We start from the raw sequence: 13479 nt of genomic DNA, 5'->3' as shown, positions 1-13479 counted from the left end.
TTCTATTTGTGAATGTTAGACAGGCATAAGATCTGCCTGAGGATTCCAAAGGTGCCCAACTAATTTATTGGCAGGAGGTGATAAATCCGGATATAATACAGACATAGAGGCAGAGTGCTGTTTCTAAATATTTTGTTTCTAGTTTAAACTGAAAGCTACTCTTTTCTTAAGCAGCTTATAAGATCACTTAAGGGAGAAACAGAAGGAGCTTGGATTTAGTTGGATTTGCCAGGGAAATGGATGGATAAGTCATAATGTAGGCTGCAACCTAGTCTAAAAATGCGGAAAAAAGAGAATAATGGAGAAAGTGGATAAGGGAGCCATTAGTCCTGTTGCTATAACAATTATAAGTTTACTTTTTAGTTTCCTTTCTATGTCAGCTGTAATGATGACAAAAAATAGTCATAGAATTCATAGAATCATTTAGGTTGGAAAAGACCTTTGAGATCATGGAGTCTAATACCACTAAACCATATCCCTCAGCACTTCAACCTTGTGTCTTTTAAATATCTCCAGGGATGGCGATTCTACCACTTCTCTTGGCAGCCTGTTTCAATGATTGATAACTCTTTAAGTGAAGAAATTTTTCCTGATATCCAACCTAAACCTCACTTGATACAACTTGAGGCCTTTCCCTCTTGTCTTGTCACTTGTTACTTGGGAGAAGAGACTGACCTCCAATTCACTCCTTTCTGGGGTTGCAGAGAGTGAGAAGGTCTCCCCTCGGCCACTTCTTCTCTAGACAAAATACTCTCAGTTTTCTCAGCTGCTTCTCATCACATTTGTGCTCCAAACCCTTCACCATCTTCATTGCCTGTCTCTGGACACACTCCAGCACCTCAATGCCCTTCTTGTAGTGAGGCGCCCATAAATGGACACACTGTGGTGCAGCCTCACCAGTGCTGCGTACAAGGGGACTACCAGTCACGCTATTTCTGATACAAGCCAGGATGCCATTGGCCTTCTTGGCTACCTGGGCACACTGCTGGCTCATGTTCAGCTGCTGTGGATCAACACCCCCAGGTCCTTTTCTCCAGGCAGCTTTCCAGCCACACTGACCCAAGCCTGTAGTTTTGCATGGACTTCTTGTGACCGAAATGCAGTACCTGGCACTTGGCCTTGTTGAACCTCATTGGTCTAATCCTGGATAATGTATGCACAAAAGAAAAACTTATTTTTAAAGCTTTCTACTTATGTTTTTCTGCCATCTCATAACAGTGTTTAGCATCACTGAAACATCTTTTAGAAAGGCATAGTCTTTCCTTTGTAGCTATTCATACTTCAGCATGTAAATAATAATGGTTTAGCAGCATGGGGATGTTTTCTGGTGCTGTATAGACAGAAATATTTCTTGATTAATTTGTCTTTACCTATAAAGTTGTCTCTTGTGATCTTGTCTGCAATTAAAAAAAAAGGAAAATCCTTTGTTAAACTTTGTATCATGAATCTAATCTGTTGCTATATCTCTTGCTACAGTTGCTTTAGTTGCTATGTTGTGCCACCCTGTCATAGGGATTTATTTTCTAGTTAAAATAGGCAAGTGGCAAAAAAATATAAACTCTCTAAAGCATAAATTTGAGTTTGTATTATCTGAAAGGATACAGGAAACAAATTGTGCATTTTGTCTCATGTTAAATTTAAATAATTTTATGATATCTCTACATTTTTGTTTTTTGATGGTCTGAAATGTGATAAGGATTGTAGAAGCCACTTCTGGTCACATTCAAGTTTGACAGCTGAAGGGTGAATAATTGGAACTTTGGCAATCTTGTATAGATTTAAGATTTACTTTTCTGACTCAAGCACACTAAGTGAATATTCTGTTGAAATAACTTGTAGAGAAATAATTAACAGCGCTGACATTTAAGTCGTCACTCAGAGGCTCTGAGTTAGCAATTGAGGAGATGACATGTGAGTTCACATTGCTCACTTGCATAAGAATGTATTCATATAGAATGCAACACTCTATTGGTTATATTAAGATGGTATTTTCAGGTTGTGCTTGTATAATCAAGTACTCTGCCCTAACTAAATTTATTTCTTCTGTCTTTGGGTTGACTGTTTAGTTTTACTAATGAATTATTAGTATTGGGGTACAGTGGTAGAGCTATTAAAGTGTATTGCCACGTTGCCTTCTACAGAATTTCATTGTGAGGCCTGAGCTGTTTGATTTGTCTGGCAAAGTTAAGCTGCCATTTGACCTGACTGTACAGAGACATTTCATCAGTCAGATTAAGGACTCAGAGGCAGACAGATACAACAGTGGCTGTGTCACTGTCTTGTTTTTCCCTAGGAAACTGCTTTTTAACAATCTAACATCTAAACTCAACCTTCCGACCTTGAGAGTGGTCATTCTATCTAGAATGCAAATAACAGTAACACAACATTCGCTTACTTTCTTTGCCTTCTGTAGGCTTAGTGTGGGCTGAGCAAATACTGCACCTACTTAAGCATCAAGTTCTGCTTAATAGTTGGGTGTTCACAGTAGTCAAACTTAGGTCAGTATGAGTGGTCCTTGCAGGGCCAGCTGTGTTCTGATATGTAACAGCAACAGCAGCAACGGAAACTGCTTCAGCTTGCTGGAAAAAGCAAAAGCAAACAAGGTATTCCTATAGAATCTGAGCTAACAGAAATACTCTACATTTTCTAAAGCTGAAAATGAGGGAGTGCTCTCCCTCTCTTCATCAGAGGAACCAGATAACTTCTAAGGGTGGAGTCCTAATCTTCCCTTTCTAACCTGGACACCACCACCTCATAAGACCACTTTAAAACTTTACTGCAGCCATCACTAGTTACTGTAAATATTACACTGTTATCCAGAAGAGTAACTGGTCAAGTCTAAGCCACAGTCAATGTAGTGTACACAAATGTACACTCTGAATCTATTCTGGGTGATTGACTGGCCAGAGCAAAAGATTCAAGGGGAGGCATGGCTGTTGGAGCATACAATCTCCCAACTCAGTAGGTTTATCAAGAAAAATGCATGAAAAATGTTACAGTTGACTCTGATCTCTGCCCTTTCACAGCTTTGCAGTTGCTCGGCCAAATTTGTGCTAGACATTTTTGGGACATTAGGTAGAGTTCTCCTGAAAGCAGCTGCTCTTGCTGACCTCCCTGGATGAACTTTGCTGGAACCTCTTGGGTTGAAGGCTGAGTTTTTCCTCATTGATACATTCAAACCTGCTTCTTTCTGGTACTTGCTGGTTCCAACCTGACCTTGAACAAGTCTTGAGGCAGATATCAACAGCAAAGACAGTGTATATCCAGGGAATGGTTTTCTGATGCTACTGATATCAAAGGCTGGTTTTACCTGGACATTGTAAAATTTCATGTTTTTATCAGGAATAACTGGCCAGGATTTGTGCCAGTTTTTCAATAGGATGAGAAGGAGCATCACTGTTGCATTTCAAGAACTTCAGCCTCTGATTAGTCACTTTTTCCATTGCTTTTCCTGGGAAAAAATAGTTAAAACTGTCTTTTGTGTGTGCACTTTAGAAGTTGACACTACTACTGTAAAGTCTGGACTTTGAGCAAAGGGATTTATTTTCTGCTTTCTTCTTCCTATCTGAAACACAAGACTTGAGAAAGAAGATGATTCTGTAGCAGCCCTCACAGACATCAGCGTGGTGTGTGAAAAAACCAGGATTAAGGGAAGAGCTGAGAAAGGCTGAGCAAGGACTAGGTAGATTAAAGAATAAGGGGAAAGGGAGCAGCTCTAATGCAAACAAGGCAGATAAAGAGCATATGTGTGACACAAGTTAGGAGAACAGTAGTTTGCTATGAAGTTAAAGGAATGAGATTTTACCAGTACACATGAAAATCAACCTTTGTATATTTGGGACTGTTTGGGATGCCAGTTGCTAGCTACATGCATACTGGTGCTGGGCAAATACAACATTTATGCTTTTTGGTCCAATTTGATGATGTACCTGTATTATGCATTTGTCCACTCCATTGTGCATGAAAGCACACTGCTTTTTGTGGCTCCTTTGCAGCTGAAACAGAGGGCTGAACAACTGCAAAATGCAGAATTAATCCTTCTTTCAAACTTCTGCAACAGGCATGAAGGAGAAAGGTTGCACAGTGAATATGGTTTTATTTCCAGAACTTTGTTAGCTACTCTCATAATGTTCCATTAAAACCAGATGTACTGAGGACAGAGGTTTGCAGAGATGATCTTGGTTAAGTAAGAATTGTTTTCCAAATAACCAAATAACATGGTTATTTAGTAACATGAGAGCTACCATAGAATTCCTCCATAGTGACCCTTTCACAACCTTGAATATTCTTCCTCTACCTTAAAACAATTCCAGTTACATCTCTTTAAAATCCTCTGTATCAGTCCTTCCCAACTGTCTTGCACATTCTTGTTCAGGAACATTCAGATAAAAAATTACCTCTGACTAGAAATGCTGTATTTTGTGTCTTCTACCATCTCAGGAAAGGCTCCACTTTTATTCCCTTTGTGGTGCCACTTACTTTTCAAATCCAACTGTAGAATAATTAAGTTATTGACTTCAAGGGTTGTCTAATCAAATGCTGTAAGCACAGCGGTTTGCGTGTGAGATCAGTGCCCAAAATGTCCTTGTTTAATCTCCTGTTCTAACTGGTTTTGTATTCCTGACTAATATCTGATTGCTGCAATCTGTGATTGAGTGAATATATTTTTCTTTATGAATAGTTTATTGATGTCCTAGCATCCCCTGGGACAAAGGCAACTGCATACATATAAGGTGATATTAGTATTTTCCATCTTATCAGAAAAAGTCCACAGCTGGGGAGATATTAAAGCAATATTTTCACCTCTCCACATTCCCAGTAGTTTAAATTGAAAATCCAAATATAAAATTGCTGACTAAAAATAGCTTTCACCCTTTGATTCACAGTATTATAAAGAACCTCCTGCATTACCTACTTCTCTCAAGGCAATAATGATCTTTAAAGGCCAATTCTAATGATCTTTATAACCAGGCTAGATTTTATTGACTGAAGCAGCAGCACTCTTCTGGAGACTTTCTTCAACAGGCAGATAGAACTCACTGGTATAAGTATTTTTGGGTCTTTGCCCAAGATTTGATTTTGTTTAGTTTCTCTTCTTCTACCCTCAAAACTCCTCTTCCTACATAATGTATAGAGACATGATCAGCCACAACAACTAAATAAATAATTTCAGCAATTATTTCAGCAATTTTCTGGAAACATTTAGTGCTTCACGCCAAAACCACAGATTTATGTAAATGGAACTATTCAATAGGATAACTGATCACCTGAAGTGTCAGAGGATGCTTGAATGCAATCAGTCTGTGTGGATTTTAGGACTTCTTATATACGATTACTGCAAAAAAAGAAACTATAAAGGCCAAATTTATACCCTCATAACCCTTGGCAAATAGAAAAGGAGGGTTTGTCTTTGAACTCGTGAGTTAGTTATGCACTCAACTCTTAAACTGTGTTGTAGACTTCATATGCTTTTTAGCAAACCATTTGGATTAGTTTCCAGATATGAAAAATTGATAAAATATTAATTATATTCTCATTTTTATATCTATTCTTTTTCTTTGGCTGTTGTAACAATGATTGTCCCCTATTTATTGTACATACAATATTTAGGAAACAGAGTCCTGGCTTGGTTAGCAAGTCCTCCCATTACATCCAATAATTCTCTTGGCTGGAATTCAATAACTCAGTGGCCATGACATTAATTATTCAGATACATTCTTCATTCACGGGTTGTTCTTCTTACTTACTTCAGCAAAAGTACTTTAATGAAATTTCATCTTGCCTGATAGAGAAAGATAAATCTAAGCCAAACTAACATTTCTGTTAATATGGTGTAATGAAAAGGCATCCTGCATTCTCATCTTGTTTTCCAGTGTGTTTCAACACATTTCATTGATCACTTCACAAAACGACTGTTTAGAGGTGTATTGAAATCAGAGGGATTGCATTTACATTACGAGAATCAGTGGCATATTGCATTTTTAATATGGCTTTTAAACATTCCCACATCTGGAAGAAAAGCTTTTAATATGCTTTTCAACAAATTTATTGAAATTATAGTTTATCTGTGTAGAACCATTGTACATGTCTGTTGTTGAAGTTTAGCATTTTTGTGCTAAAAAGCACCCAGTTTTGACCATTCAAGATTAAGCTGCTCTGATGGTTCTTGTTCTAGAGTGTAAAGGGCTTTTCCCACAGAGTTTTCTGCTGGAAGAATTCCATAGATCAGAGCATCAGTTGACATGCTGATAAAGATTTTTTTTGTGTGCTCTTGCATTTTTTTCAAACCCTGGGAAAAAAAAAGGCTTGTGCTTCTTTGAGGTGTTGGATTCTTTACCAGTGCATACAGAGAAACCATATTTGCAAATTTACAGAGTGCTTTCTCAAAAAATTCACAACATTGCTCTCCTTTCCTTAAGCTTTGGAAAGTGAATGCTACTTTTTTTTTAAGCACTACTTTCAAGCCACATGGCTAGTCATCTGTTACTGCCACATGGAACTAAATCTGCAAACATTTCTGTTTCTGCCTCCTGCACCTTTTCAGGGTCTAGTAGGTTATTTTTCAGAGTTATAAAACTTGACATGTCTTGTTATAAAAATGGTGGATTTGGAGATATCTTCTATCACTTTTAGTGTGTACTCAGGCTTATAATTCTGCATCTTTCTCACTGTCTGGGAAGCCACTTATTGCTGGTATATGTTTGGTATGTGCATAGTTTGTGTTAGCTGTAGTGTGCACAGCTGATTTAACAGAGTAAAGCAGCCTAAGGTGAAATCTGTGAAGCAAGAAGAAAATTTTACTCAACTGCATTTGAAACAATGGCTAAAGGAATAATTGATCATCAATAATACAGTATTTCCTTATTCAGCAGTTCCCTGTTCCCTTTTTGCTCTCTTTCATTTGAACATATAACCTCTGTACTATTAGGTTCAGTAAAGACAGATTGACTCTTGCTACTAAGGAGTTTTCCCAGGCCTTATAATTGTATAACATTATAATAATCCCTTGCAATGAGACACATGAAAAGGTAATTTTATAGCTGTTTAACTCACACAAGGCCAAGCATAGATTTAAAAACTATTTTATAGTTCTTTGGAGCCAATTGTGTGAGCGATTTTTATTTCAGTCAAGTCAGGTTCAATTGCATTATTTTTGTTTCATTAAATGTCTTCTCTATAGCAGTAGGTTCTGGGTGCCACATTGTCTCCTAGACATTGTAACAAGTTGTTGTGTAGCAGTTGGTTCATGATACAGCAGCTGTTTCATAGCAATTTCACAGTTTTATGTTCTTGATATGCAACAAATGGGAATTGATTTAAGCTTGTTTAGCCTTCAATTAAGGAAGTTTCTGGTAAGAGATTCTTCCCACAGAAATTTTATAATTTAAGAAGATGAATCACAGACCCATGGAATAGTTTGGGTGGAAAGAGATCACCTAGTCCAACACCTCTACAGTGAGCAGGGACATCTTCAGATAAATGTGGATGAAGATATAGGTGAAGATGAAGATAACAGACAGAGAAAAAACTCAGCTTACAATGGTCATAGGCTGGATGGATTTTCCATGTTTTTTCCTTTTTTTTGAACCCATGATAAATGATCTGGAGGAAGGAAAAAAGAACACAAACTTTGTGCAACTTTTTCACTTTCTTTATATCAATTTTATAATACACACACTGTATAAAATTATAGTTGGCACATATGTGTGTTTAAGGTACTTAGATGGCATTTAACCAGATTCTTCAAAATTCTTCTTTCCTTTTATTCTAGGTCAAATGAAGTTAATCAGTCTCAAGACCCTCAAGGTCTACATAGGAGCTATCTACAGCTGAAATTTCTGACTTTCTGTCTGTTGATAGTCCATGAGAAGAGACAAGCATTCCTAGCCTCAGTTCAGCTCTTTAGATACACGTATCTAAAATGAGGTTGGTTAAACTTGCCTTATTTCTGTCCAATAAAGGGAACTTTATTCAGAGAATGAGACCATTCCCATGAATGGAGATATGTGAATATACAGAGAAACTCTCTGCTATATGTCTAAAGCCAAGTAAACTGAAACTTAAAACTCAGGAAACACTTTTCACGTCAGTGTGATACTTTCCACCATTTAAAGTAATTAGAATAGCAGCAAGTACTGCTCTGGCAGCTTGAATGTATATTCCTATTACTTAATGTGACATTCTTTTCTGCAGCTAATGAAGTGATACAGGGAAGTTTGTCAAAGCAATGTCTTGGGAAGATAAAAATGTGATTTAACAGAATTTTGATTCCTTGACTTGCTGTTTGTTTTTTACTTTTTGGTTTTTTTTCTGAATGATGCTTTTTGGATACAGTTTTGAAAGCAGGGGAAGAGGAAATGATAAATATTCACTACCAGCTTGAAAATAACCTTGTGACATTTCTAAGAGTAAGTTATTCAAGTATTATGTATTTGGTTTAACTGTAGAGGACTGTAACCACTCAGAGGATCTCAAAGCCAAATGATTATTGACATTTCTACATATTTCGTTTTGAGATCTAAGACTTCATGTTGGAGTGTTTATAAACAGCAGTTAATGGAGATTTCCCCACTTTGAAGTTATTTTATTTAAGAGATGTTAAACATAACTAATTCTAAATAAGAAGACATTACTGCAATTAGCAATATGGGACTTTTTGGGGCATTTTTACATTCTATCACTTTCACACTTCTGATAATTTTCAGAAATTGTTGCTGGTTAGTAACTTGGTTACTTTGGATGGTGTAGATCAGATTGTGAACAGTGTGAACAGTGATGGTGTATTCAGATATTTATTTCTATAATACCATTAATCCTCGGAGAACAGTGGTTTGTGAGTGGGATCATTCACAAACTCTGAAGAATGCCTTCTTTTTAAGTAAAAATATCTTTAAACTTTTTTGTCCTTTATACTTCACTTTGGGAGATGAAGGTTTTGTTCTTATTTTATAATTTTGGAATACTTTTAATGAAAGGAAATATTGAAACAAATCCACCAGAGAGTTCTACGGTTCATTGCTCTGTGTATGTCTTTACTGGTGAATTTTAAACAATAACTTTGCTGATAGGGTCATCAAGTCACTCTTTCTGAGATATTATTGGTAGATACTTTGCCAATATTTCAGTCACACCAATAATCAGTGGATAATCCATAGGTTCTTTTTCAAGAATCCATACATACATGTGAGTATTTTTTTAACATCTTGAACAATCATGATCTTCTACAGTACTATGAATTAATTTTTACTTTTGGCACAAAGTAACTTGAGTATATGCTGCTTTCTCAGATGATTATTCCTTTTTGACCGCCCTGCTTATTGAAATTTAGGGAGCTTTGTGTTATTTTTGAAGGTATACAGCTACCAATAATGCAATGGTATGTAACACAAAATGATTTTTTTTTTATCTGAATATGTTCCTCTTCTGATTATTTTTCTCTATGTTTCATTTAGGCTATCAGATATCTCACCTTATAGTGTTGTCTACTAAGGTACCAGACATCAGTGTTAAAGCCCTGAAACCCTAAATTCTTTTTCTGCTTGTCCTCAGCAAATAGAACCAACTGATTTTTGCTTTTTTTTTTTTTTTGGAAATGGGATACAAAGAATACTTTGTTCTTCTGATTTATGGCCTCTCCAGATCCATGGTTTACTTGGACGTCCCTGAATACTATGGCTCCCTTGAAGTTCACGCACCAGCCTTCCATTCCTTTTCCATACAGAAAAACTGACCATGCTTTATAACACCTTTTCTTCAAGGCAAGGTTGAAAGCTGCTGACCTTTTTTGCCGTGACAGCACATTTCCTGGATCAAGGTCAACATTGTTGTCCACCAAGACACCCAAGTCCTTGCCTGCCAAGCTGCTCTTCACTGAGTCAGCCCCCAGCACGTGCTGGTGCCTGACATCACTCCTCCCCAGAGGACTCACCATTTCCCTCTTTTGAACTTCATGACATTACTCTCGTCTGACGTCTCCAACCTGTCCTGGTTCATCGCAATGACAGCACACCAATCTTGTCTATGTTCCACTCCTTCCAGTTTTGTTGTGAACTCGTTGAAGGTACGATCTGTCCTGTCATCCAGGTCATTAATGTCTAAAAAGTGTAGCCCCCAGTATTGACTTCTGGAGCACACCACCAGTGACTTGCTTCCAACTGGACTTTTTGCAGATACCCACAACCTTTTGTGTGTGGCTGTTCAGCCAGTTTTCAATCCACCTTGCTGTCCACTCATTTAACCTATACTTTATCAGACACGGTATCAAAAGCCTTACTAAAGCTGAGCTAAGCAATATCTGCTTCTCTCACCTCATCCACCAAGCTAGTCACCTTGTTTTTTAGCTATTAGGTTGGCTAAGCATTATTTTCGCTTTGTAAATCTTTGATGACTAGTCCCTGTCGCTTTCTTGTCCTTCATGAGTTTGGAAATATTTTCCGGCTTTATTTGGTCTATCACCTTCTCAGGGACTGAGATCAGCCTGGCTGGCCTATAGTTCCTTGGATCTTTGTCCTTGCCTTTCTTGAAGACAGGAGTGACGTTTGCTCTCTTACCATCTTCAGGAACCTCTCCCAGCTGCCATAACCTTTCAGAGATAATCAAGAGTGGCCGTGCAGTGACATCAACCAGCCCCCTCAGCACTTGTGGATATAACCCATCAGACCCCATGGGCTTCTGTATGTCCACTTTGTTCAAGTACTCCCTCACCTGGTCCTCCTCCTCTAAAGGCATGTCTTCCCTCGGGTCTCAAACTTTCCCTCTGGTCCCAAACTTTCCCTCTGGTCTCAAACTTTCCCTCTGGTCTCAGAGGCCTGGGATTCCTGAAGGCCAGGCTTAGCAGTAAAGACTGAGGCAAAGAAGCTGTTGAGAGCCATGACCTTTCTCATGTAATTTATCACCAGTTCCCCTGCCTCATTCATTAGTGGGTCCATGTTTTCCCTAGTTTTACCTTTGTTGCTAATGTACCTGTAGAAACTTCTCGTGTTGCCCTTCATATCCCTCATCAGATTCATTTCCAGTTTGGCATTTGCTTTCCTAACCCACTCCTGGTTTCACTTCTTGTATATTTCTTTTTGTGTACAATTTTGGAGCTCCAAGTTTGGAGCTCCTTCCTCACTTGTGCAGGTCTCCTGCCGCGTTGGCTTGATTTCCAACTTGTTGGGATTGATCTTTTTTGAGCTTGGAGATGGTGATCCTTGAATATCAACCAGCTCTGCTGGACACCTTTTCTCTCCAGGGCCACATCCCATGGGATATCACCCACTGTCACATCATTGTGTTCAATGACTGTCACATTTTTACTACACTTTGAAGCTTTTGGTTGTAGTTTATTGTTTCCTATTCCCGATGAAGAAATTTTACATACAAAAAGAACATTTAGGTGATTTTAGAAGTATTTTTGAATTACCACAGTTTATTTAATGTTGCTGTTATTTTCCCATCTTCACTGCCAGAAATATTAACATGAACATTCTCTACTGGTGCTCCTTTACTGACGATCTTCTGACTTTACATGTCACATGGAAAGACCCAGCTGGAGAAAGCAAGGCGAAACACAAGATACAAAGCTGTATTTGCGATGGAAGCTTGCTTTATCAGAGTGTGTGTCTGGTTTATGTTCAATTTCTATGTCTTTTAGAATCAGTGAGCCAAATGTTGGATATCAACAGGAGTGTTATGAGCTATTTCTTGAACCATAACCTCGTGGTTAGAAAATTTTAGAAAGAAAAACAAATTTGCAAAACTGATCATACCCTTCCAAAGTTTAGAGAATCTCTGGTAGAGTGTAGTTTTACTGGGTCTTGATCAAGCTACTGTGTGTGGAACTCAAGGTTAATGAGATCAGAGGAAAATACCAATTATATTCTGCAGACTGATGAGAAGAAGATATGTTCTGATGAGAGGAAAGTAGTCTTGCATCCTGATCTTTGTTACCTGCCTTCATATATTTTTTTTTACTTAATTACTAGGTGATTACCAAAAACCTTCTTATCATTGGATTACAGAATATAAGTATACCCATAGAAAGAAGAGACAGTTCAGTGCTATAGTGTAATCTAAATAGCTGGGTTAGACAAAGGCTTGAAAAATAATCACAGCTCATTGGTATCACCATTACCTGGTTCCTGCTGGTTTTAGCTTCTGTTTCATCCATTTTATATAAACACAGGCTGTCTAGATTTTTCCATGTTACTTTGGGAAGGTGTTAAATTGCTAGGTAAATGTGTTTGTGGGGAATATTTCTTCATTACAAGTCATTAGTCTCACTAGTCTATATTGCCACCCAGCTGTGATCAAAGAAACTAAGATATTATCTTGCCTTTTCTTCAAGAAACAGGTTGCAGAATATTCTTTGTTTGCAGCAGGAGAGAGCATGAACAGAGTACAAGAAGAAAGATGGAAACAGAGCATTTGTAGCATTAGTAGTCACAGTCTGAACTTGTGAAGAAAAAGAATTCCCTCAAAGGACCAAGGGGCTATGGGAATCCTTATCCCATGCTTGAATATGTGCTTGAATATGACAGCTGTCTTTTGCTACTTATGATAACTCCTCTGTTCTCCCCTTTCCTTTGAAACATCTAAGCTCAAGCCCATAACTTCAATATGCATTTTAGTTTCATTAAATCCTGAAAGTGTCAAAATATCCAAGTGCTTTGTTCACTGTGGATTATAGTGGCCCAAAGTGTGTATTGGTACATCAGATTCTGTGTTTGGCACTGAGTTAGGACTGGAAGGAAAACAGGAACATATGTGTATGATGAAATGCATACTAACCACAATACTAATAAAAATACTGTAAAACTTGCATCCAGTTTCCAGGTTTACAAACACAGAGGCTTAGATGGTATAGAGAAAAAAATCATCACCCATATTTGCTGAGGACATAAAGTAGGGAATACAAAATAAAGACAACTATGCATCCATTTTTTTTTCTTTCAATTTTTTAGTTTTATTGAAGTTAGTAAGTAAAATAAAAAGTTAAAAAACACCCAAAAATGCTGTAGATTTTACCACAGCTGCAGAGTAGAAACTATCTTACCACACAGGTATGTAAGATGTAGTACCTATATAAAGGTAGCCATTGCAGAAGTGTGTTTGCTGCCTTGCTAGCTGCAGTATTGTGTCATGTGTTGAACCCACTATCACCTGATATAATCAACTTAAAAAACAATGATGTCCTCATGACATGAAATTCCATGAATACAAACTCCAGGTCTAGTGGCTCATTTTTGCACACGTTCTTTCAGATCACCTGCACTCTTCAGATAAGTGTTTTTTTTCTCTTTGTTCTTTCAGACTGTCTTCAGAATTTATCCACACCTCATGTAGATTGAATGCCAAGCCGATTTCCTTTTCGGAATTAACTGTGTATTGACTCTGCGATTAGTAGCTCTTGTGTTGTGATATGCAGCACAGGAGAATGAGTCACACTGGTTCAGAATGTGTCCAATACAATACAAAGAGTAATTCATCAAGGGGCTG

General features: G+C 37.7%; 1 protein-coding gene across 1 annotated transcript in view; it reads right to left on the bottom strand.

Annotated features, from left to right (window-relative positions):
* DEUP1 (deuterosome assembly protein 1) overlaps window positions 1-10728 on the bottom strand; it is a 59099-nt gene extending 48371 nt beyond the window's left edge. Inside the window, exons 1-2 of the mRNA XM_062020515.1 lie at window positions 10551-10728; window positions 9929-10094 (exon numbers count right to left, since the gene is read on the bottom strand). Coding sequence (XP_061876499.1) covers window positions 9929-10094; window positions 10551-10728 — 344 coding nt within the window. The remainder of the gene's footprint in view (window positions 1-9928; window positions 10095-10550) is intronic.
* Window positions 10729-13479: the final 2751 nt, after the last annotated feature.

This window comes from Colius striatus, chromosome 1, assembly GCF_028858725.1.
Source record: "Colius striatus isolate bColStr4 chromosome 1, bColStr4.1.hap1, whole genome shotgun sequence".
Taxonomy (NCBI): Eukaryota; Metazoa; Chordata; class Aves; order Coliiformes; family Coliidae; genus Colius; species Colius striatus.
Note: the sequence above shows the minus strand (reverse complement) of the source record. Positions and strands in the feature narration are given on the sequence as shown.